This window comes from Trachypithecus francoisi, unplaced genomic scaffold, assembly GCF_009764315.1.
Source record: "Trachypithecus francoisi isolate TF-2019V2 unplaced genomic scaffold, Tfra_2.0 Lachesis_group4, whole genome shotgun sequence".
NCBI lineage: Eukaryota > Metazoa > Chordata > Mammalia > Primates > Cercopithecidae > Trachypithecus > Trachypithecus francoisi.
Genome location: NW_022681469.1, coordinates 36,170,885 through 36,196,416, shown reverse-complemented (window position 1 = coordinate 36,196,416; position 25,532 = coordinate 36,170,885). Strand labels below are relative to the sequence as shown.

At 37.2% G+C, this 25,532-nt stretch overlaps 1 protein-coding gene across 1 annotated transcript; it reads right to left on the bottom strand.

Annotated features, from left to right (window-relative positions):
* Positions 1 to 23,469: 23,469 nt before the first annotated feature.
* On the bottom strand, positions 23,470 to 24,452 carry TAS2R16 (taste 2 receptor member 16). The gene has a single exon (XM_033193194.1). It carries the CDS (start codon positions 24,392 to 24,394, stop codon positions 23,519 to 23,521), a length of 876 nt encoding a protein of 291 aa, XP_033049085.1. The 5' UTR covers positions 24,395 to 24,452; the 3' UTR covers positions 23,470 to 23,518.
* Between the last annotated feature and the right edge of the window lie 1,080 nt (positions 24,453 to 25,532).

The following is a 25,532-nucleotide window of genomic DNA, read 5'->3' as shown; positions in this document are numbered from 1 at the left end:
TTGGTAGAAGCACTCAAGCCAGATTAGATTCAAGGGAGTGAAGAAATGGACGGTTGATGGGAGAAGCAGCAATATACCGTGGAAAATATGATTTCCTAGGGAAGTACTTACTGAAAGGTTATTTTTAATTTTTGTTTCTACTAAGTTCCTATTTACTGTGTTCTTGTTTCTTTGCCTTTCCTGTTAGAAGCTTTCTTCAAATATCTGGAGATCCTTCAAATATCTGGAGATGCTGGTTAAGAGTATGAAAAGCTGTAGCATTAGGAGGCTGATCAGAAGCTCTGGGCACAGTTTGGGGCTTGTTAAAGGTGAGATTAGCTGCAGAGCTATCTGGCTGGGCCATTTGTTTTTGTCAAATTCTTCAGGAAACGTCTGGTCTGGAAGGCATAAACTTGGCTGCTAGGATTCTCTAGGCTGAGTCCTGATAGAGGCGGATTTTAGTATTGTAATCTGTCTCAGCTATACCAGTGTTCTCCATTTCAGGAACCCTCTGTTTGATCCTCCCTAGAGACCTCCAGGTTCTGCCGGTGGAGGCAGGGGAACTGTGAATTCCATTGCTTAAATAGACTTTAGCAAAATCTCTTGTTCTGACTTCAGTTTCACTCCCAGAGGTGCCTGGTTCTTCATTTCTTTCATGGGGTATGAAAAGCCCGTTTCTTGGCTTTTCATATTGCCAATTTAGGATTCAACTTTCTAGATAATGGGAAGTCAGTTACCAAACATCTGCTTTCCAACTTCCAAAATCTTGTTTTTGTTATCTTTTCTTTCTTCCTCTTTGCTTGTATAGGCTTATGCTCCCCACCTTTATTATCATTTTAGTGCGGTTTAAAGAGGAAGCAGTGACTGCTGTGCACGTTCAATTTCAGCCAGAACTTTGTGCTTTATGCATATTACACATATATACTAGCTACAGATTCACTGTGTTTATTTTTTCAAAGTTTGTTTCTGCACTGAGTAGGCCATGTGAAGTGCTTGCAGTTATAACTCTTCAGAAAACTGCAGTGCTGCCATATCTATAGCAGCACTACTGAAGAATTGAAGAATCTATAGGTCACATGATGCCATGTTTTGTGCCAACACCCTGGCCCCACATGATTGAGCAGAGATGAGCATCCAGCTCAAAGGAATGAATTCTGTGGGGTAAGTTATTGCCTTTGAAATGGCCACACACAAGTGTTCTGTCCTGTTTGCGTTATTCCATATTGAATGGTGACTATTATTTTTCTAAGGAAGTTGGTATTAGACACTTGCACACATAGAAACAGAAAGCAATCTACTTTTAGTAAAAACAAGAGCATTATATTTAGAGATTAGCTGAGTCAACATCATACTGAAACACTGGAATAGGGAATAAGTGATACCTGTGGCACAATAGGAATGAAAAAATTGAGTTACTAGAATTTCTTTCTACTAACCTTCCAGTGCTCTGTGAGGTACTGTAGGGTGTCTATACTGTTCACTATTCTATTTACTTTCCTGTAAATCCATTCAATAAGCCCAGATTAATTAGCATAAACTAAACATAGTTCTGTTCCTTGTGCAATCTGAATATAATGAAGTTCCCATAACCCTGAGTAATGGTGACTTCATTGCCACTAATACTGTGCTTATAATGATCTTGGAAGAAGGGACATGAAAATATCAGTCTTGTCTTTCATGGGTGTGATGGTTAATATTATGTGACAACTTGATTGGATTGAGGGATGCCTAGATGGCTGGTAAAGTATTGTCTCTAGGTGTGTCTGTGAGACTGTTGACAGAGGAGACTGGCATTTGAGTTGGTAGACTGGAAGAGACAGTAAGACCCACCCTCAATGTCGGTGAGCACCATCCAATTGGTTGCCAGCATGGTTAGAATAGAGCAGGCAGAAGAAGGGGGATAACATTGCTTGCTGAATATTCTGGCTCTCTTCCTTCTTCCTGAGCTGGTCACTTGCTTCCACTCCTCCTGTGCTTGGACATTAGACTCCAGGTTCTTCAGTCTTTGCACTCTTGAACTTGCATGAGTGGCTTCCCTGGAGCTCTCAGGCGTTTGGCTGCAGACTGAAGGCTGCACTGTTGGCTTCCATGGTTTTGAGGCTTTTGGACTTGGACGGAACCCCTACTGGCTTCTCTCTTTCCTAGCTTGCAAACAACCTTTTTGTGGGACTTTGCTTTGTAATAATGTGAGCCAATTATCCCTAATAAACTCCTTCTTTATGTCTATACATATATCCTATTGGTTCTGTCCCTCTGGAGAACTCTAATGCAATGGGTTAGGATTAATAAACTCTGTTAAGGCCATATGCATAGAAAAAAAAAATCTTAATTGAAAACTGACAGATATAGGTACTAATTTTAATTTTGCCAACAACTACTTGAGTTACTGAAGCAGGTCACCTACTTTCTGATCCTATTTTTCCTTTATCTGCTAACTAAAGCCTTTGGACTAAAGGACTCAAACATCTCTCCTAGCTCTCAAATCTGTGTCAACACATTCACATTGTCAGATTCTTTCAAGATCATGAGAGCAGAGATTTATATGCAGCTGCCTTCCTTATGCGGTTACTTCATTCATTGCTCTCCTCAAGTAATACTTTTTCCATTCTTTTAAATTTCCTTGCTATTTCTCTGTTATTTATTATTGGTTAAATTTTCTCCTTTGCAAACCTTTGTTATGAAGTAGGCAAAATCCAGGTAACAATGTTTAGGTGTCTGTGAAAAAAGAGACACTCTGCAGTGTCTGTCAGTATGAGTTTATCTACATGTATGTGGTTGATATGGAGATGACTGAAGAATGGGAATAGCAAAGGCAAAAAGGGAATATACAATGCTTAGGAACCATTGGTATTTAGGAACACCTTTAGTAGGAAAAAGCTTGCCTTTGAAAAGCATTTTAGGCTCCTTGGACATAGTGCTTTGTTGTTTATTTTTTGAGACAGAACCTTCTCTGTCATCCAGGCTGGAGTGCAGTGGCGTGAACATGGGTCACTACAGCCTCAACCTCCAGGGCTCAAGTGATTCTCCCACCTTTGGCCTCCCAAGTAGCCAGGACCACAGGAGTGCACCACCATGCCCGGCTAATTTTTGTATGTTTTTGTAGAGACGGGGATCTCACTATGTTGCCAAGGCTCGTCTTGAACTCCTGGGCTCAAGTGATCTGCCCACCTTAACCTCCCAAAGTTCTGGGATGACAAGTGTAAGTCACCGTGCCCAGCCTGCTTTTTCAGTATGAAATAAAAGTAAAGTTGATGCTGCTAGCCTAGTGTTTTGATATTGGATATATAAAATTATAGGCAGCAGACTCTCTATACAGTAGAATATAATTAAGCCTCTGACTTTGTTTAGGATAGATAATTCAGAAATGCAAACTCTTGACAAAGAATTAATAGGTGGAAAGAGAAAAGTCATAGTTTGTTTAACTACATAAGTGGCAATTTACTTCTCCTCATCTTCCGGGAGAAAAAAGTAAATCAAGAAGTCAGCTTTAAAAGATTTTGACAGAATTACCAACTGAGTCATTTGACAGGTCTCAAATATCAGAGATAGCAATTCAGGCTTAAGGTAAATGAATGTGAGAAAAATTGCCTCAATTTGATTGTTATGTTCTGAGAAGTGTTGTATTTGTACTGTTTGGTTGATAATCCACAATGTATGCCTTTCCTTAATATTTCCTCTATCTACTGTTACTACATATGCAGTTCGTGTTCAAGAAATAAAAATAAGCTTCACACTATATACCTTTCAAACTAGAAAATCATAGTATATATTTGGAAACCAGATGAAATTTAATTAGAAAGAGTATTTTTGACATTGGCAAAATATTTTCCTAGAAATGTTAGTAAATGAATTAAAATGTCTTTCTCTAATTTTCTTTTTCTTCAAAGGCTGCATTTGATTTTACTATTAGTTATGTGCACACACACAACAAATCATTTTCAAATAAAAATACACATCCCCTTCTTCAAATTCTTCATAATATCAAACATGTCTGAAATGAGGAATAATTGATCAGAAGTCAGTGAATAAATGTGTAGTTCTCAAAGGAATAATAGAAATTATATCTTTAATTAAAATGTAAATTAACTGGGAAAATATCTGCTACAGATATAATAGAAAAATGTTTAATATGTTAATGTACAAAGAACTCTTCAACATCAATAATAGAACATTGATACCCAAATAAAACAATAAACTAAATCAAGAACAGGAAATTTGAACTTACATAATTAGTAAGCAAACAATTTTTAAAAACCACATTCATTTCACACTAGTAATGAAAGAAATGCTAATTAAGTATTAGCAGGATACTATATTTCATCTATCAAAATAGAGAATATATTTAAAAAGATAATACCCCATTGGGGAAGAATTGGTGAAACAGACACTTTCATATACTGCTTATGAAATTGTAAATTAGCATAATCTTTCTAGAAGGCAGGTTGGCAGGAGATATAAATAATCTTAATGAAATTGTTGCCGTTTGACCTTGCAATGTTACTTCTATGAATTTAGCCTAAAGGATAATTGGAAATGCATACAAAGATTTATGCAGAAGTTGTTCATTTTAACATTATTAACAAAAGTAAAAAATAGAAAAATGATCTAAATAGCAACAACCAGAAGAAAGGTTAAATAAAACTATGATAGTTACATGTGATGAATTTATGCATTTGTAATGTAATGAATAAGATAGCTGAAAATAGTCCTAGAGAGTCACTCTGGGTTGTCTAGACAACTAATCAGCTGGTACCTGGGATTCCCATTCTCTTCCCAGAAGGAGAGGCTGCAGCCAAGCTCACATTCCCCCAGGACTGGATGTTGGCTTTTTCCCCTGGCAGTCAGAACTGCAGTTTCCCATGGTCTTCAGGTCTCAAGGTGCCTGACTGCTGTCATTCTCAGACAATGCCTGTGAATGGCTGGCGTGCAGCTTATGTTCATGCCCAGAGGCTACTTTCTCATCCTTTTTCCAGAAAAAAAAAGAACTTCTATGAGGGTGTGCTCCATTGGAATGCACACTTACCCTGGTACACCAGCCCCAGCAGGAGTCTTTGAGAAATGATGGGAGGATTGGGTGCCCTGTTCCTTCCTTCCTCTTACTGATCCACAGCCTATTCCCCTTCTCTTCAAAAAAAGCCTATTTCTTCCCTATACTCTGTGACTTTGTGGAATTTGTTCTGAAACTTGGTTAATGTTGGGGGCGGGGGAGATACAAGAAGAACCTTATTTTGTGCAATAGTGGTTATCAAAAATCATAGTTTTTAGCATTTTAATGGTGTTAGAAAGCACTTACAACATTATGTTAAAAAAAAGCATACAAAACTCTAAAACTTTGTATTTGTTATAAAATAATTTTTTTAAAAAGGTAAAAGTACATTTATCAGTTTCCTTCTTAACAATATTAAAGTCATAAGGTGAAATGACATTAGGCCAAAAGGCTTCGAGTGGAGATTTTAATGGGGAACATTATATTTTGTCACCAGAATTTCAAGTCATAGCCATTTTCTAAATAACCTAAACTAAAATGAACACAATATAACTAGATTTTCTGATTTTTCTTATTAAAAAATGTAATTAGAATAAAGTTTTTAAAGGTAAGCAACACAAAAATGTTCTGGATAGAAGTACAATTTTGTTTATCCCTCTAGCTAATTGCATTCTACAGTACATTTTTTTCTAGCTGTAAAAGGCAGCAAAAAATAAAATGCTCCAACTTTTTCTTACTAGCTCTATGTGACATTCACTTACTTTCTAAAGCAACCAAGAGCCAAAATATTTTAGTTTTGGCAACTTGCACTTACTAGAGATTGAGTGGTGGGTTGAAGCTGGATGGAACAGAAAATTATCATAACAATGTGAGATAAGGCAACAAACAAGGAAGTTCGGAAGAGATGAATGTCTATGGCTCCGAGTCATAGGTTTGTGATGGCACTCCAATTCTGATTCTAAAGTGTCACCAGATATGTGCAGATGCATAAATGGCTCAGATGCCCAAATGGTTGAGTGGGAGGATTGTGGTTTGCTGGCTGGAGTAGGTGAAAAGCTTTTAGAATGGCACATTGGTAGCACCTCACAAAGAGTAACCATTTTCCTATGCGTAAACATTAGTACTGCTTGGGTCTTGCTGCAAGAAGTCTTGCTAAGCATCAGTGCTAACTCCATGTTTTTCTTTGAGATAGGACATTTTCCCTGGTAGGCAATGTTAGATCCATTAAGGGTTTCATTTCTTTGTGATTTTATAAAATTATTTTTTAATTGTGGGAAGAGCAAAGACATACATACTTCTAAGACACTATTAAAAATAAAAAAGTTATATAAATGTTTATTAAGGAAGAGATTCCTATATGTACACATACACACTTTACATTAAATAAGTGATTAATGGCAGGGCCTCACATGGCTCAGCCTGCATAAGGAGTCATTTTAAAGGAAGAATGACCTTGAACCTCAACTTATTAAAAAGGCAACTGTAATAATTCCCTATATTTCTTAAAGGGTATACAGTGGTCCCAACAGATAGCCAATAGCAATCCTTCTCATAAATTCTTTTTTTTTTTTTTTTTTTTTTTTTTGAGAAGGGTCTCTCTCTGTTACCCAGACTGAAGTGCAATGGTGTTATCTCAACTCACTGCCACCTTGACTTCCTGGGCTCAAGCGATCCTCCCACCTCAGCCTCCTGAGTATCTGGGACTACAGGCATGCATCACCATTCCCAGTTAATTTTTGTATTTTTTTGTAGAGACAGGGTCTCATCATATTGCCCAGGCTGGTCTTGAACTTTTGAGCTCAAGCAATCCACCCACATTAGCCTCCCAAACTGCTGGGATTGCAGGCATGAGGCACCACTGCCAGCCCATAAATCTTTATTTCCTTCAATTCTCTTGTACTCTGGAGGTACTCCAGTCTCACATATTCCAAACCTTCAAATTCCTCCTCAAGTCGTGGCCAGAGAGGCTTGTCTCCCTCTCATTCTCCCTCATTCCTAGCTGTTTATTATACAGAGCCAGTTTCTCAATGCTTATCTCCTTCTGCCTCTTTGGCACACTCATGCATAGGAAATATTGTCTGTATTAAATACGCACAAACAAAAGAGTAAAGAGGAACAAATGAAAATCTTTACAGTAGTTAACTTCTTATGATGAAATTGTTACAGTAGGTAGCAAGTCAGACATGAGCAAGGCAGGAGAGGGGTCCACCCCAGCTCCCTGCCACAACACCAGGAGTGTCAGGCAACCATCAGGTGACGGTCAGGTGGTTGTTAACTGTCTCTCTAAAATAATAATGGGTCACAGCTGGCACCAGAAAAAGGCAGTCTCCTAAAAAATGAAAACACTTGAAACTTGTGATCGTAGCTTCCCAATAAGATCTCAGGAGTTGGGCCCCTGGGCTCAAGCATGTGCACTGAGGGGCAAGATGAAACGACTGAAGTGAGCTTGCATACAACTCCAATAAACACACTGTGCATGCTTCCCTCCTAGGTCCTAGCTGACCAGGGAGCATGAGTCCTCCCACCCTAAGGGAAAAATCAGGGGATAAGAATGCAAGACCTTGGAAGAATGTCAATGTATAACCCCCAAGTCAAAAGGTCAAACTGTGCACTTGACCATGACTCCTTATGCAGGCTGATCAAGTTACCTGCTAGGCCATCTTCCACGTGTATTTTACTTCTTTTCCTTCTTGCTTTAAAACTTTTTAATAAACTTTCACTCCCGCTGTAAAACTTGCCTCCATCTCTCCTTCTGCCTTATGCCCCTTTGTCAAATTCCTTCTTCTGAGAAGGCAAGAATGGAGTTCGCTGCAGACCTGTATGGATTCGCCGCCGTGACATACTTTGGTGCTGCAAATATGGTCCACAGTTAACAAAATTTGGAATTACTTTGGTTTCAATTTTTAAGTTTTCTTAAATTTTATAATTTTCTAGAGTGAACATTTGTAATTGTAACTTTATTTTTTAATGATTTATTTCATTTACTTTAAATTTTAAAATAATTAATGTGTAATGATAACACAAAGTGTAAAAGAAGCAATGAGATATATAGTGAAAAGTAAATCACTTCACCATCACTCCAATGCCTTAATCTTCCATTATCTTCCCAGAAACAATCTGTGCTATCTTCCAGAGGTAGTTTCTGCAGAGTCAAAGATAGAATCACATAGCCTTAAGTGTTTTAGATGCAGGAGAATATATTATAAGCACTCACTGAACTCTATTTTTTCCATTTAAATGATCTTGGGGGTTGTTTCTTATGGTATATTGATGCATCAGTACCACATTTTTTTTATTACTATTGCTTTATAGTACTTTTTTTTTTAACCTGGAGGACTATCTTCTCTTATTACTTCTCCCACTCTCAGAATTTATTAGAACCTATTTTTCATATTACTTTTCCATATAAATTTTAGAAAATGCTTATTTTAAAAAGTTGAGAACATTCTTAAAAATCTTTACATTTATTGATTTGAGAACTGACATCTCTATGAGTAATTTTGTCCAAGATTTAAAAATGCTCTTGCCTTCATTTAAGTCTTCTTCCAGTAGCATTTTAAAGACTACTCATATAAAACTTGTATGTACTTTCTCCCTTTTATTTTGATTCAGTTACTTCATGATGTTTGTATTCTATTTTTGAAGTAAATAGATCTTTATTTTTGTCTATTAAAAACATTTTATTAAATTCATTAATTTCACTTTATTTTTATTTTTCCCTTATAATTTCCTTAATATTTAATCTCTTCAACTTAATGAGTTGGATACTTAATTATATACTGATTTTTTCTTATTAATATAAGTGTTTATATTTATGGTTACGTTTGTGCACTTTAGGCATATCCTGGATTTTGATGTTTAGTACTTTATTGTTACTATTTTCTCTATTGTAGAATTTTAGTTTGCTTTTCCTTTTGTACTAAAAATTATTGAAGAGATTAGTAAAATTTCACCATCTCATAGGACTGTTTGTGCTTTTAATATTAATTTCTAGCATTACCATACTAGAAAAGAGAATACTATTTGTGCTATATTTTTTTGAAATTTGCAGAAGCTTTTTTGGTGGCTTAATATGTGATCACTTTTTGTGAATGACCCATGGAAACTTGAAAAGAAGGTTTTGTTTCTGTTTTCTTGGTGCAGACTTAGACATAGATCTATTTTATGTTATTAATTTTTACTAAGTTTGTCATCTGTTTAATTTATTGTTAAATTAGAAAGGCAAATTACAGAATTTTACTGCAAACATACTTTACCCTTCTTTTCACTTTAACTTTATAAGTAACTTAATTTTAAGTGTTTCTCTTGATTTTAGCATATAATTGTGTTTTGCTTTATAGTCAAATCTGATAAACTTTTTCTTTTAGTAGATGATTATTCAAATTCATTGATGTAACACATACATTTGACTTTATTTCTGATATATTTTGGTCCAACATTATATTTTAATAGGTCTTTTGCTTTTTATCTTCTGATATATGACCTACGTTTGCTTGACTTTTGTAAATGCATTTATATTCTGACAATTTGAAAAGCTTATTACATGTACATACTTAATGTTTACCATTGTAACTAATTTTATGTAATACATAAAACCTTACTCCACCATTAACTACAGAAATGTGTTAGTTATAGTATTGTTTCTATATCAGTGTAGTTTAAAACATAAATGTAATTGTTCAACCATTTTTCTCCGGGTTGTTTTATTTTTCAACTAATATTTTGGAGATTCAATGCTCTCTTCTTGTTATTTTCCTTTTACATGAAATGTATTATTATTATTATTATTATTATTATTATTATTTATTTATTTATTTTTTGAGGCAAGGTCTCACTCTGTCACACAGGCTGGTATGCAGTGGCGTGATCCTGGCTCACTGCGACCTCCACCTCCCGGGTTCAAGTGATTCTCCTGCCTCAGCCACCTGAATACTGGGATTACAGGTGTACACCACCATGCCTAGCTAATTTTTGTACTTTTAGTAAAGAGGGGATTTTGCCATGTTGCCCAGGCAGGTCTTGAACTCCTGGCCTCCTGTGATCCACCTGCCTTGGCCACCCAAACTGCTAGGATTACAGGTGTGAGCCACTGTGCCTGGCAAAAATTTATTAATTTTACTGGAATATGCCTCTTTGTTGAAAGTTTTGTGTTCATTTTCCTCAAAATTGGAGTAGTTTTTCATTCTGTAGTTTCAGATCTCTCTAGTTTCAGAACAATTTTCTTAAATTATATTGTTAACTTTTTTCCAGTGGCAACTTTTCTCTTCCTCAGGAAGTACCAATAGTGATTATGTTGGATCTCCTTCCATATTTATGATGTTACTTCTTCTCTTTTTTAACTCAATTTTTCTTGAAGTATAGCATCCATATAAAAGTGAACAAATCATAAATGCATATTCAATGAGTTATGGGAGTGGACGTATCTGTTTAACTACTGTCTTTTGTATTTTTTCAAAAAACAAAACATTACTCAACACTCCAAATCCTCCTACTTTTCCAAAAGTAATGGCCATCCTAACTTAAACTCTTTGCTCTTTTCAATTTCATTTTGCTTGCTTATCTCAACTCTGTTTGCCATATTTCTTAGTTTGTATTCAGCAGTTTCTTTTATTTTTCCTTTTAGCTGTAATGATTTTATTGCCCTCTTTCACTTCACAAGTTTATTTTTTCTTATTTCTTTCTCAAATGTTTCATATCTCTTATTGAGTTTTTGTTTTATAGAAAGGATATTTTCATGGGTTTCTTTGAGTTTTTTGAAATCTGTTTTATCATAATTTTAATCTTCTGCATTGAGACATTTGCAATAGTGTAATCGTCATCTGCATTCTTGTTCTTTCCTTCCTTTTTGTGTGTTTTGTATATGTTAGATATTTGTCTCTATTGAATTGTTTTTCATTGCTGAATACTGTGAGTTCTACCTGGATAAACTATTTATAGGAGATTTGTGTGTGAGAGGAACAAGTTTGGTGCTCTGAGCTAGCAAATGTTTTATCTAGCTCATAAAATGGATTTCACGTTATAGATTTTGTGACTCTCTGCATAGATGAGCTTGTTTAATCTTTTTATTAAATTGAAAAAAGATGAGATATTTAGAGGTATTTACCAGGGAGGCTTCTATAAGTAGCCCATATACTCCAATTTTGTTGCCTTTGTCATCGTAAGTGTTTATTTCATAGGATATTGCACTCAATTCTGTGAGCTTTTGCTGAGATACATGTGGTGTCTGGAAATCTAAACTTATCTTGGTTGAATTTTTATTGGGCTTTTCAACCTTTCCATATATATATCTTTATGTATGTGTATGTACATATATATGTATTATATATATTAATTTTTGAAGTTTTAAAAAGTTTAATTTAATCCTAATTTTATCAAATATGAAGGTTCAATTTCAACTTCTTATTCTCCATGATGTTTTGGCACAGTTTATTTTTCATTTTTTTTTTATTTTTTGAGACAGAGTCTCGCTGTGTCTCCCAGGCTGGAGTGCAGTGGCGTGATCTCGGCTCACTGCAAGCTCCGCCTCCCGGGTTCATGCCATTCTCCTGCCTCAGCCTCCCGAGTAGCTGGGACTACAGGCGCCGGCCACCACGCCCGGCTTTTTTGTATTTTTAGTAGAGATGGGGTTTCACCCTGTTAGCCAGGATAGTCTCGATCTCCTGACCTTGTGATCCGCCCGCCTCGGCCTCCCAAAGTGCTGGGATTACAGGCGTGAGCCACTGCGCCCGGCCTGGCACAGTTTAATAGAGAGAAGAGAAGTAGTCATTTTTACCCTGTCTTCCTAAAAACAAATTTGAAATTATTTTTTATTGCATGGAAGAAAATAAACATAAAACTAACTGTAATTGTGTTATTCTTTTGATCATTATTTACCTGTATAGACTTTTGTTGTGGGGGAGTGTAGTTGATATTTGGTTTCTTTGTCTCCTTCTCCTGTTATCTGCTGCTTGGGAAGACGGGAAACAGATTGGTAGAGAATGCTGAGTGACTCTTTTTGCATTATAAAGAGACTTAAATGACAGCTGATTATATCCATAAGGAAGACCTCTTCCACTAGATAGCTATACCAGAGTTAGAACTCATTCTAAGTGATCAAGAAAGAAAGTGAAGGGGATTATAATGGTTCCATTTCCCCCATTCCTTCAACAACCCTAACTCATCTCTCTTCTTGCTTTTCCTTTTATCAGACTTTGGTGTGAGAAAGAGCAAAGATTCATCCTTTAGGGAAAGGGTTGGAAAACTATGGCCGGAAGGCCAGATCTAGCTGGTTGCTTATTTTCGTAAATAAAGGTTTACTAGAAGAGAATCATTTTTGTTAGTTTATGTATTGTATATGGCTGCTTTGTGTTATAGCAGTAGATTTCAGTAGTTGTGACTGAGACTGTATGGTCCCAAAAAGCTAAAATGCTTACTATTTGGCCTTTTCCAGAAAACGTTTGGTGACCTGTCCTTTTGGCACTCATTTTCCAACTTTATCTAAACTTTATCTAAATCCTTTCTAAAAATTTAGCCTTCTGGTTGTTTTTTTTTTTGAAACCCAGGAAATGTTTTTTTGAAGTATTAATCTCGATAAGAACATGGAGGCCTAGCATTTAGCATTTTAAGCAATTCATGTAATCAGATAATCCTGAGCCAAACATTAACATTGCCTGAGAATGAAATCTTAAGAGGTAGTTTGTAGGAAAATTCAAAGAGCTCTATGTAGTATTTTCATCCCTTTTTCCCAAATTAAAACCAAAACTCAGTACCTTTTTGTCTTTCCTACAAACGACAAAGTTCTCCTCATTAGACACTCTCCCTTTCATCTAAAACACATGTATTTCCATTGAAGTATAGCCCTGTAAATTTCACAAAGAGGCTCTCAAACTAGATTCAGTTTGAGACATACTCTCAAGAGGTTTGGAGCAATGATTTCACTATTCGTCAGTCATGTGTTCATGAACAAATTTTGATTTATTCCTGCTTACATAATTTAACATGCACTAGAATAATTTGTTTTTAAAGCTTATCTCTTTCCTTGAAAATTATTCTAGCAAAAATAAATAGAATAATTGTTTAGTTTGCTATCAGCTTTTCCCTAAAATTTACTTACCATAAGGTGAATTCAATGTTGAGTTTCTTCTGCTCATACCTCCAGAAAGGAAATTACAGTTTAACAAGCCCACAAGCAGTTCCTAGTATTTAATATTTTAGTGTTAAGCACCAGTATTATCATGCCTTGATCATCAGAAATGATTAGCTACTAATAAGAAAATGCTGTTCAGGACAAGAAATTGTGAAGAGACTGTGTTCTAAGACTTTTTCTCAAACGATTTTGATTAAAGGAATACCATGGGCTTTGCTTAAGAATGCACATTCTAGGCGGGGCGCAGTGGCTCAAGCCTGTAATCCCAGCACTTTGGGAGGCCGAGACGGGCGGATCACGAGGTCAGGAGATCGAGACCATCCTGGCTAACGCGGTGAAACCCTGTCTCTACTAAAAAATACAAAAAACTAGCCGGGCAAGGTGGCGGGCGCCTGTAATCACAGCTACTGGGGAGGCTGAGGCAGGAGAATGGCATAAACCTGGGAGGCGGAGCTTGCAGTGAGCTGAGATCCCGCCACTGCACTCCAGCCTAGGCGACAGAGCGAGACTCCGTCTCAAAAAAAAAGAAAAGAATGCACATTCTGAGGCAATTCTCCCAGAGTCTGATTTGTTAATCTGGAATGAATTCAAAGAATCTGTATTTTTAATAAAAAGTCAGATGACTCTTACGATAAGGAAAGCTTAGAAAACACTATTAGAAGTTTTGACGTTACTACTCAATGATAATCATTGCAGGCTTTTTTCTCTGACCTTTGAGAATTGCAGAAAAACAAGGTGGGCTGTATTCTTCTCGCATCTTGTTGTAGATGCTCGTCATTTCTCCTTCACGTAGCTTTTTGCCTCTGGCAAGAGAACACAGATGTTTGATTTGAATCTGTGCCATCACCTCAGTACTTGTGTTGTTTGGGTTTGCAACATTCGGCTCAGATGCACTGAGTTCTTAGAGGGGGCCTAGCTCTGTTTTATACCATCCATCTTTTAACCTTCCCCTTGCAAGAAAGGTTAACTCTAACCTCCCCTATTCTGCCCATTTTGTATGTCCTCATCCTTGTGATTACTATATTTATATGCAGTGTCTATATAAAGAATTTGATGTATAATAAACTTCTCTCTATAGGTACATATATAGACCCAAAAAATCTGGTTGGTGGGTGTTTGGAATAGGTGAAATATTTTCAAACTGAGGAGGAAGAAGATTCCATATGGTGTTTTTAACCAGAATCAGGAAAGAGTGTATAGTTTGAAAACATTCTCAATATTATAATTTTTTATTTGTAAAATGAAACAATTATTTCTATGCTTTTCATGATTTCAGCTGAAGGTAAAGTAAAACAAATATTTTTTTGATTAGTGGACATATGCAGAAGATATGCTTATTTTTAACTAGAAGTGATCTCCTCTTGAAGGGAAGATGAGGAGTAAAATTTAATTTTAACAAAAGAGGATATGGTTTAAATATTTTAAAATTAAGATAGATGTCTTCTAATATTTCTTCCAACTTTAAGATTATGTGAGCTTTCAAACATTTAATATATCTTGTTTTAAAATATATTATTGTAATTATTTTCGTTCCTCCTACATGATAGTTGTGTATACCAAATTAAGGAGAAAAGCATCTCTGGCATTCTGCTTGCTCTTAGAATGTAGAAAGCTAAAAAGAATTTGCTCTTATCTGTAAATGAGAGAGAGATGAATAAATGACAAAAAGTATAACTTTGCTGGAACTCATCAGGTACCTGAGGACACAGGGCACTGAGCAGTCTGAAATCCATGGAGGAACAACCTCCTTCAAGAGAGGAAGAGATGAGTAGAACTCATCACCTATGGCAGAGCAGGAGGGGAAGAATTATCAGCCACCATACATACATCCTGACAGAGAAACAGCTTGCTGATCTCTGGCCACAAATATCTTTTATTTTAGCCTCTACTAGTCTACACAAGATGTTTGGCATTGAACCAAAAATTATGTGACACAGAAGTAAGAAAAATAAACTTACTCTCAAGAGATTTAAAAAAATGTCCACATGTTTGAAATATTAGGGAATTTACTTTTTTTTTTAATAAAATAAACTTTACATTTTAGAATAGTTTTGGACTTAAAATAGAGTTGTAAAAATAATGAAAAGAGTACTAACACCTGGCTCTCTTAGTGTTAATTAGGATATATATACATGTACTCTATATGTGTGTGTGTATATATGTACTATATGTGTGTATGTGTGTATATATATAGAGTATATAGAGACAAAAAATAAAAAATGTCCACATGTCTGAAATATTAGGGAATTTAATTTTTTTATGAAATAAGCTTTACATTTTAGAATAGGTTTGGATTTAAAGTAGAGTTGTGAAGATAATACAAAGAGCACTAACACCTGGTTCTCTTACTGTTAATTAGGATACATATATATGTACTATATATGTGTGTATATGTATGTACTATATATGTGTGTATATGTATGTACTATATATGTGTGTGTGTGTAGAGAGAGAGAGAGAGAGAAAGAGGGAGAGAGAAAGAGAGAGAGAGTATATATAGTACATTTGTCACAACTAAGGCACCAGCATTGTTACGTTACTATTAGCTAATTTATAAAATTTATTCATATTTTACTAGTGTTTCCTCAATATCCTTTTTCTCTTCCAGGAAACTTCCCAAGTTATCACATTGCATTAGGTCAGTATGCTTCCTTAGCCTCCGCTGGTTTGTGAAAGAGTTTTAGACTTTCCAATAAACTGGACAATTTTGAAGAGTACTCATCCGATATTTTGTAGAATGTCCTTCAATGTGGGTTTGTCTGATGTTTTTCTCATGGCTAGACTGGGTTTTTAGGGGGAAGACAACAGAAGCAAAGTGTCATCCTCATTACATCGTACCAATGGTATATTCCATCAGTATGACATATCACTGATAAGGTTAACTTCGATGACCTGGCCTAGGTAATATTTGCCAAGACTCTACACTGTAGTTTTTTTCTCCCTTTTTATACTCTCCTCTTTAGAAGAGAGCTGTTAAGTACAGCCACAGTGAAGGTATGGCGAGTTAAGCTCCCCTTCCTTGATAGGGGAGTACCTACATAATTTTTTTCTTGCTATTTTCTATTTGTTTTCTACTAAATAATGTTGAGATTAGCTAGTTTCTTAATTTATATTCTTTGGAAACAAACCCAAGCAGATTCCTATTTAAGTTATATATGGGGGGGAATGTTATCAGGAGAAAATGAATGAAGTAAGCTGGGTAAAACAAGGGGAAAAAAGCTACGCAAGGATGTGGCCTAAGCTGAAGAGCAGTTTTGAACTGAGCCAAAGGTGTGTTCTGAGCATGAACTGCACCATAGAGTTAGTCTGTTTCAAGGGGACTGGCATATTATACCTTCATATCATCCAACCATTAGCTAGCTTCAGGCTGCAGCATTGTGGGCTGGGAATAGCCTCCCAAGTAAGCCTGTTCTTGTTGACAGTTCTCTCAAAAGAAGGGGTACCTGGGAGCTGTTAGGAGTCAGCACTGACAACAGCTGGAAAATAAGTACACTGACTTGGTAAAGTGGATTAGGGAGAGAAATGAAAACCATAATCCACAGCTAATAATCTCTTCTTTTATTCCTTACCATTAATTTTGGGGTTTTCTTTTTCCATTGAAATAGACTGCAAACAGCATGGGTGACACAGGTTGTCGTGCAGCATGTACTGTCAAGCTCACCGTTTTCTTACTGGTCATTTCCGCATTTGTGTTACCAGTCCTGAAATTATTAGAGTTCAGGACCCTTCATTTTAGCAAATGCCAAGGTAGCCATATTTAGTTATCCTTGTTTCTTTTAGGTTTTTTCCCCAGTATTAATTGCTTGAGAATGTCTACGATTTATTTTCATGTGCATTTTAGGTATAGAAACACATTTATGATACCTAATTATTAAGTTAGTGAACAATGGTGATAGATGTGGGATGTACATCAGAGGCTATAATTTACAGATTGTGAGTATTTGCATAAGAAAGTTGTGGAGAGATTGCTCTTTGTCTCACTTTGCTCCCTCTTTGCCCCAATCCTGTGAGCCTTCAGTGGAAGCTGGAAAGATAACATGATGTTCTTCAGACACACAGAGCAGCTAAGGTTCTATATGTGACTCAGGTTCAGCCAAGCAGAAGCACCCATTAGAGTCACAGAGGAAGTGAGCAATGTAGGGTACTGGCTGCATAGGTGAGGTGTGATCCTGGGTCAGAGGTATTCGATGCCCCTGGGGCAGCTGTGACACAAGTTCTGGAGCCTGTTCCCTAATGTTATGGAAGCCAAGTGGCAGATGGTGCTACTGGCAGACAGTGGTATGGTTGGACATTTCTTCTGGTTGCCTGCTTCTGCCATTTTCCTAGTACTCCCTGAAACTGTATATGCTGCATAAAAATGTGTAGTAGATTCTCCATCCTCAGATGATCTAGACCATATTTCATTGCCTACAACTAAGAAGAGCGACCTTGGTAGTGAGAATAATAATCCTAAATGCCAGCAGAATTATTCTCAAAATAATATATTGATGAGTACCAAAATGATGCTACCACATGCTAGGGCTGCTCCTTTGCTTTATGGGCTTAGAAACCCATTCTTATTAGTTCTCCAAGATGGTCAGGTTTAGAAACAAATGCATATACCTGAAACTGAAGCTGAAAAAATGAGACTGAAGTGGACACAAGTGTGAATTAATTAAATGGTCAAGATGTCAGGGAAATTTCTGCCTCAATTCAACCAACGTGATCATAAGCCTAGGTCAAGAAAACTGGGACTGAGTGTGAAGATGGCAAAAATGAATCTCACGGGCACCAATATAGCAATGTATACTAGGATCAAAAACATAACGGGAGGCATAGAGTGAGTGCAGCTTTGCAGTGTGGACCTTCTGTTTTTCACAGAATGCTCTCAGCATGGGGACAAAGGTGGCAAAGCAGTCCATGTGGGGATCAGCCACCAGCCCTAACATCCTGAATTGGGCCCTGAAAGTCTTGTGCCATCCTCACATATGCACGTGTGTTTTGCATCTTCCATTTGCCTGGACACACAATCACAACATGAAATGCCAAATCATAATCAAATGAGTGGGTGAGGGCAGACAGCATAAGAGATGAAGGAATTTATATGACCTTGTGATGAATTCCTCAGATAACAGCTTGAAGGACTTGTCACTAGGACTAGAAAGCTTCAAGTTGGTTGACCCAACAAGCCCCCTACCCTGGGCAGGTCTGGATGAACATAATGGAGTTCAAATTTATAACCTTTCCATCTGCTTGTTAAAGTTTATTTTGAAACCTGTTTTACTTCTCTTTCTAGGTAATTTACTCCAATCTGGACTCTGCTTTGACCTAAATCCTGAGATTTAACTGGAAAACCTCCTAGCCACCCATTTTCTGGTTAATTCTTAGATTGATTCATTTAGGGCAGAAATAGGAAGGGAAGTTGATTTCTTGATTTACCCATCAAAAGACAATCTTATTTCCAAGTTCTTGGAGTGAGCCTGATTCAATCCCTCAAGTACTGACAACACTGATCTGCCAAGATTCTCAAGAAATATCTACCTACACAGTCTATCTTTAGGCTATAAGAATGAAGCTTGTGAAATTTATCTTGCCTCTAATTTTAAACTTAAATTTTAAGATCTATTTTCCCCTGCAAATGCGAATGATTATTCTCAGTCATTTTGACTGCACTTTGGCTGTGTTTGAATTACTTGCATGTAGCATATTTTAAAAATAAAAGTTCCTTTTTTAAAAAATCCTGCATTTAGATTAAAATTTGAAGAAAAAAATTTATGATAAGAAATTTATCTTTTATTCAACCAGTATAGCCTGCCACTTTTTATAAATTTTATCCCACAAATGATTTGAAGCAACTTGGCAATTGAGTTTATCCTACTATATATTTGCTATCAAAACTAGCAAAAAGCCAGTTTACACTTAGCATCAGTTTTGTAAGTTTTATTAAAAATAGAAAAAAATGGTCTCAAATAAATGTTACTTTGGGAGTTTCAGACCTGGCTAAATGGATTGTAAATAAGTCTCAGGGATTGTATTAAAATATCTGTGTAGAAAGGCCAAAGAAGCTGCATTTTCCCTTCTATTAGGAAGAATTTTGGCATTATTAATAGACACGGAAATCATTGAATTATACCAATTGAAAGTACATGCTCCTCTAGACTTTATAAGTATTTCCAAAATTCTGTTCTTTAATATCCATTTCTGGAATAAAAGTAAATCTGGATAATTTAAAACATTATCATTTAGTTATGCCATTATTGTTTTATTGCTGCAGTGCTACTCATGTCATTATCCTTGGTAGTCTTTCTTTTCTTTTGCTCTTTCTTCACCTCCTTTTTAAAGCAGCAAGATCAAGTACAAAAAGAATTTGCCGTAATTTACAATACAAATACAAGAACAATAAGAACCAACATCATTAACAAAATATAAACTCAAATGCCAGAATGGAAAGAGAGCAGAACTTTATGTTAAAATTTCTTAGGTATGGAAAGATATTGTGATGAATCCCCAAATTTAATGTTGCACTGTCTAAATTCTTTGGCCTTTGACTTAACCCTTCCTTCCTTCCTTCCTTCCTTCCCTTCCTCCCTCCCTCCCTCTTCCTTCCTTCCTCCCTCCCTCCCTCCCTCCTTCCCTCCCTCCCTCCCTTCCTCCCTTTCTTTTGAGACAAAATCTTGCTCTGTTTACCAGGTTGGAGTGCAGTGGCGCAATCTCAGCTCAATGCAACCTCTGCCTCCCAGGTTCAAGTGATTCTCCCTCCTCGGCCTCCTGCATAGCTGGGATTACAGGCGCCACCATCATGCCTAGCTAACTTTTGTTTTTTAAGCAGAGACAGGGTTTCACCATGTTGGCCAGGCTGGTCTGGAACTCCTGACTTCATGTGATCTGCCCTCATTGGCCTCCCAAAGTGCTGAGGTTACAGGCTTGAGCCACCGCACCTGGCCATACCACCCTGAATGTGCCTGATCTCATCTGGTTTAGCTCTTTCTGAGAAAGGAAATTTGTCTGTTTAATAAGTGGAATGCAATGCACAATACCTGAAAAGCAATCTCAGAGAAAATGTAGAGGCATTTCACATTTTACTGACTTTTTTGTCTCCTGTAACAAAGTTATTGAATAGATTGTGCTCCAAAGAAACAAATTTTTCTCTGACTTCTGTGTTCAAAAATATTCCTAAAATGACCCTTTCCCAATCCTTGGTGGCATTATAGATTCCATAGCTTTCTAAGAATTTTCTCCTGTTTAGTCTTTAAAGATTCTAAATCAAACACTAATCTCATACCTAATTAATGGCTTCTTCTCTTCTCCTGTCTTAGACGTGGTATAGAGGCTGGAGAACAGCAGGGAAGAAAGTGGGGTAAATTATTTCACTCCCCTATCACGTCCTCTCCCTTCTTCTGTTTTTTTTTTTTCTTTTTCCTGTGTGTGTGTGTGTTTGTGAGTTATCAACCAACACACTATACTGTGAATAAAAAGCATTATATAGGATAAAGTATTTACAAATTGGACAACACAGGTGCATTGGCTCCTGGGTATCTTAATTTCATATCTAGCTAAAGGAAGCTGTCAAAAAAATTTCCTAGCTTTTAGTCACAATCTTTCTGTAATTTTTTGAAAAACATCTCCTTTTTATTTATTTATTTTTGAGATAGAATTTCTCTCTTGTTGCCCAGGCTGGAGTGCAATGGCACTATCTTGGCTCACTGCAACCTCCACCTCCCAGGTTCAAGCTATTCTCCTGTCTCAGCCTCCCAAGTAGCTGGTGTTACAGGCTCCTGCCACCATGCCTGGCTAATTTTTTTTTTTTTTTTTTTTTTTGTATTTTTAGTAGAGACGGGGTTTCACCATGTTGATCAGGCTGGTCCCAAACTCCTGCCTCAGGTGATCTACCCTCCTCGGCCTCCCAAAGTGCTGGGATTACAGGCGTGAGCCACTGTGCCTGGCCAGCATCTGCTTTTTAAATCATATGTTTTTCCAAATTACATTTTTTGCTCCTTTAAAATTTATCTCTTGGTTCCCTCTCCTCTTCCATTGACTTCAGATTTGGCATTAACCAGCAGTGTTAATTTAAGTAAATCACTTGACCGTATTAGGTTTATTTTCCAACTAGTTTGGATTAAGTGACCTTGATTTGTCTTTTAGTCCAAAATAAGAAAATGTAAATAAAATCTTTGTGTGAACTATTAGGTGCCATTAATATAAAGGTTAGTTATTATTTCTGTTTGTATTTTATGTTTTTCTGATTTCTGGATCCCTTCAACTGCTTCTAACACTCCCACATTATGCATATCCTGGATAAGTTTTCCATTGCACTTTACTCAAAAGAAGACAGTGAGAGTACTAAAAATATTTAACAGCTTCTGGAATAGTGTCTGTGTGTGTGATTGTGGGGAGAGGGGGTGTTCTTTTTTTCCTGTTCTCTATTTATACACATATGAGAAGAATGGTTTCTATTTATTTCAGCTATCTGGGGTTTTTGAACATGCAAGACCTCATCTGGCTGTGGATACAAGTGACAAATAGCAATAGAATCCTAATTTCACTGGCTCTTGTTCAATCTATTCCAGCAGGATCCCAAACCCTATAACCCACCTCCCCACCAGCCTCCTAAGCATTCCTGGGAGTCAACTCAATGCCAATATCTACCTTTTTTTTCCCTTTTTTCTTCTCAGACCCATGGTTAGGACTCTGCTCCCCAGCCATTACTGCATCCACCAGGTTTTGTTCTACCTTCTGCTGCGGTGAAACCATTGGCCCTAAGGAGATGCCAAGGCTGACAGGGTGCTTCTATGGAGTGGGACAGCATGCTTCACTCCCTTCTCTGTACAATAGTAGGAATGCTGCTGAGATATGCCAAATGGCACAGAGTCTTTGGTAAAAGTGGTCTTTCAGTTTTCACTTATGTTTCACACCCTGTTTCAAATATGAATTTGACTCAGAGACAAATCAGAGTGATAAACCCACAAGCAGATCAGAATTTCCATTCCTTTCTAGGACTAAGCCATCCTTTCACTGTCAAGCTTGAGATACTTGCATCCTTTTCCCCATAGGATGATTTGTTTTCAGGAAGTGTTTCAGTCTTTCAATGGCAGAGCTAGAAGTTCACCAGACATGCCCAATATATACAAAGGGTAGAAAACATCATATTATTAACACTTGATACCAGAATGGTGTAAGAGATGCAACTGACTTTAAGAAGAATACCTTAATAACTATCTGGAGTGGACAGAGGCTGAGACCCAAAGGCCTAATGTCCAAAGGTTGGACATTACCAAGACACATAGCTGCTGGTAGGTAAGGGTGAAGAGGAGATAAATGAGGAGTGAGATGCCTTCGAGATAAGGCAACATGGGGTAAGGGAAGCAGGTATGAGAGAAAGCTGTCAGATAGGGAGGCAGGAAGAGCATCTAAAGAATGAGTATGTCTTATAGGTGATTTTTCACTGATTACTGTGTGATTTCTGTATTCTTATTCATTTTGGGAGGGCTTTGGACAGAACAAAAAAGTGTAGAAAATGTAAGCCAATGCCATTCAGATGTTATGAGCTAAGAGTGGTTCTTAGCTGACATCTGGGTTGTATATGGGAAAAAATCAACTATGTCTCAATATAGAGATGTTCCATCAAGTTAACTCCAACTTATAATGCAATAGAGAGGCAAGAATTGAGCCAATGGAAACCATTTATAGTTTTATAGTTGACACAATTAAATTGTCAATATTTGGGGAGGTATTAAGGATGAATCTGGATTGGACAAATTTTCTGCTATTCTGGGGAAGAGTATAATGTTTTGGCTAATGGAAATGAAGAAAGAGTTAAATTTTGACTTGAGTTTTAAAGAGATAAAGATATGACATTTGGAAGAGAAGCAAATAAGAAAATTTGTATCATTAGATAAAAGTCCAGAAACAGCCAGGGGATAGAGAAAGAGAGAGAGATGGGGGGGGGGGGGGTGGGGGGGAGAGAGAGAGAGAGAGAGAGAGAGAGAGAAGAGACCCCTTGACTAAAGAAAGTGAATTGAAGGCTTAGTATGGGAAGCATTCAGGGTATGAGCAATACGTTTTTGTGGGATGGTATTCATACTCATGTGTGAAGTAACTGGCAGTCATGGGAAGGTTAGAGTAATGTGTGGACACCATGATTTTGACTGTCTTGTGTAGAATATACCAGGTACACGATTCCAGACTTGGCAAGGACTAAAGAGAGATGGGGCAGTCTTGAGCAAGTTGGAACCAACCTGAGGATTGTGAAAGGGAAAGGAAACCAGTGGAAAAGGATGGAGAAAGGGTTGATTATTTAGAAATAGATGGCTGCGAAGATGGAAGAGAATGAGGCTTGCATTCATGGTGATTCACAATGAGTTGATTGATAAGAGCAATACTCTTTACTGGTATTAATTATATCAATTGCCCGGGAGTCTTTTACCCTGTGCCTCAGGCAACCTTTAGGCCTAGCATTTTCCACTTAGAATCCTTTTCAGTGTAGGGCTGCTCAGCATCAGTGAAGTGGAATGCATAAAGATGAAAGCATAGACAAAAGCTTCCCAGACCCATAACCAACATCTCTTATCAAATAGAGTACCTATGATCGTGATAAGTATGGTTAGAAAGTAAGAGGTAAACACGATAAACAAGATGGCAAGGGACCTCAGGGCAGTGAAGTGTGCTTTCATGCTTGGATTGCAGTGACCAGTACCATGATGTTGTATCTGCTTGGTCAGTGATGCCGTGAGCAAGATGGTGGAGGCCAGGAACAGGATGAAAGGAACAACCAACGCGACTATATGAGCCTGGAGCAGATACTGATGAAACTTTTGAAGTCTGTCAATTACAGTGCTGTTTCTGGGTGGATGCTCTGTGGTGAGAAACTGAATTTGAATGTAATTCCCAATAGCTGAAGGGATGATTGTCACACAAGTAATCATCAGAGAACCCAGTAATAGCCAGGGAAGCAACCTCAAAATTCTCCACCTCAGCCAGAGAACGATGGGATGGGTCAAAGAAGAGACCTTGATGCAGTAGAAGACGGTAAGCAAGCTGTTTAACCAGAATGTAAGGACATTAAAAAATTCCCAGGTGATTGTTAAGTTGCAAAGTACATAATTAAAATTAAAATAGAAGCAAAAATCGTTCAGCATTGATGTCCACTGTAGACAGAAGCGAGAGATGCCCAGGCTGATGAGAATCATGTCCACAGGCATCAGCCTTCTGACTTGTAGCCATTCTCTCCCCAGCACTGCAACAATTAAGCTGCTCTGCACAATAATTGTCAAGGACTCAAGCACATAGATGATCATGAAGAAGACACTGAGTTGGATGGGTATCATTCTTCTACTCCAAAGTGTCTTCCTGGACAGAGACTGAATCTCTGTACCAATTTCCAGGTAGAGAATGGGTTCCCGATTCCACCATTGTCTGGTGCAAGAAAACCCCTCCCTCTGGAAGCAAATTTTCCCAAGCTCATTTTTAATTTTGTCATTTTCCTATCCATAGAATTTGTTTATGCTTTGCTTGCTGGTTGCTATTGCATCTGAATGTAGGGAAATATTGTTTAAATGTGGATTCCTGCGCCTGAGATGATTTGATTATTCCAAAAAGGCATACATATTTCCTAACCATGTTGTTTCCTTTTTTTCTGAGGTGCACTTAGCTTACTTCCTTATCATCTTTAAATGACATCTTCACTCTTTTAACCTAAAATTTGAGCCACAGGAAAGATGAATCCTTCCCTGTTCGTTCATGTCCTGCATGATGTTTTTGCTCTGCTGAGTGCAGTACCAAAGCGAACCTCAGAAGCCCTATCTTCCCAGTTCTCATGGCAGCTAGTGGTGGATGCTACAACCAAAGTGTGAGGGTAAATAAAAATTCTGAGGGAATTTTCTCTGAAATTCCACAAAATTGCTGAACTCCAGACCTTCAAGTATTTCCATCCAATGCAGGCCACTCGCATAACTGCCCATTGAATTCCCCCACTCAGAGAAATCAAACTGCAGATAAAACACCGCACACAGGCCCTCTTAGCTATTGTTATTCTGCCAGTTCCAGTGCTTTGAGCATATACCTTATATATTTTCAGGAATTGTTCTTGTCCCATTAATATCACTTTTTTTTTCTCTCTCTCTTACATGGCTAGGTTCTTTTTGTCACTGCTCTCATTGCTCAGGAAGAATTGAAAGAGGACCCTCTTACCACTAGTAAAGCATATTACTTCCAAATGTGCAGGAATCATTTCATAGCTCTACAAGAAGGCTATAAAAGGAATATATTTTCCTTCAGTTCAGGACGACTCTTCCAAATAGACACCAAATATGTAATAAGTGACTTCAGAAATGAGAGGTTATTCTAATAATTGCTAGTTGGTGACAGAGACAAAGTGAAAGTCATTGACCTTATGTATAATAAATTTGGGGTCTGTATGGACTTTCAGTCATTCAAGGAAGATAACACAGAAGCAAGCAAACATGA

Excerpts from the sequence above, each read along its gene's own strand:
- TAS2R16 (XM_033193194.1), bottom strand. The coding sequence starts at position 24,394 with ATGATACCCATCCAACTCAGTGTCTTCTTCATGATCATCTATGTGCTT.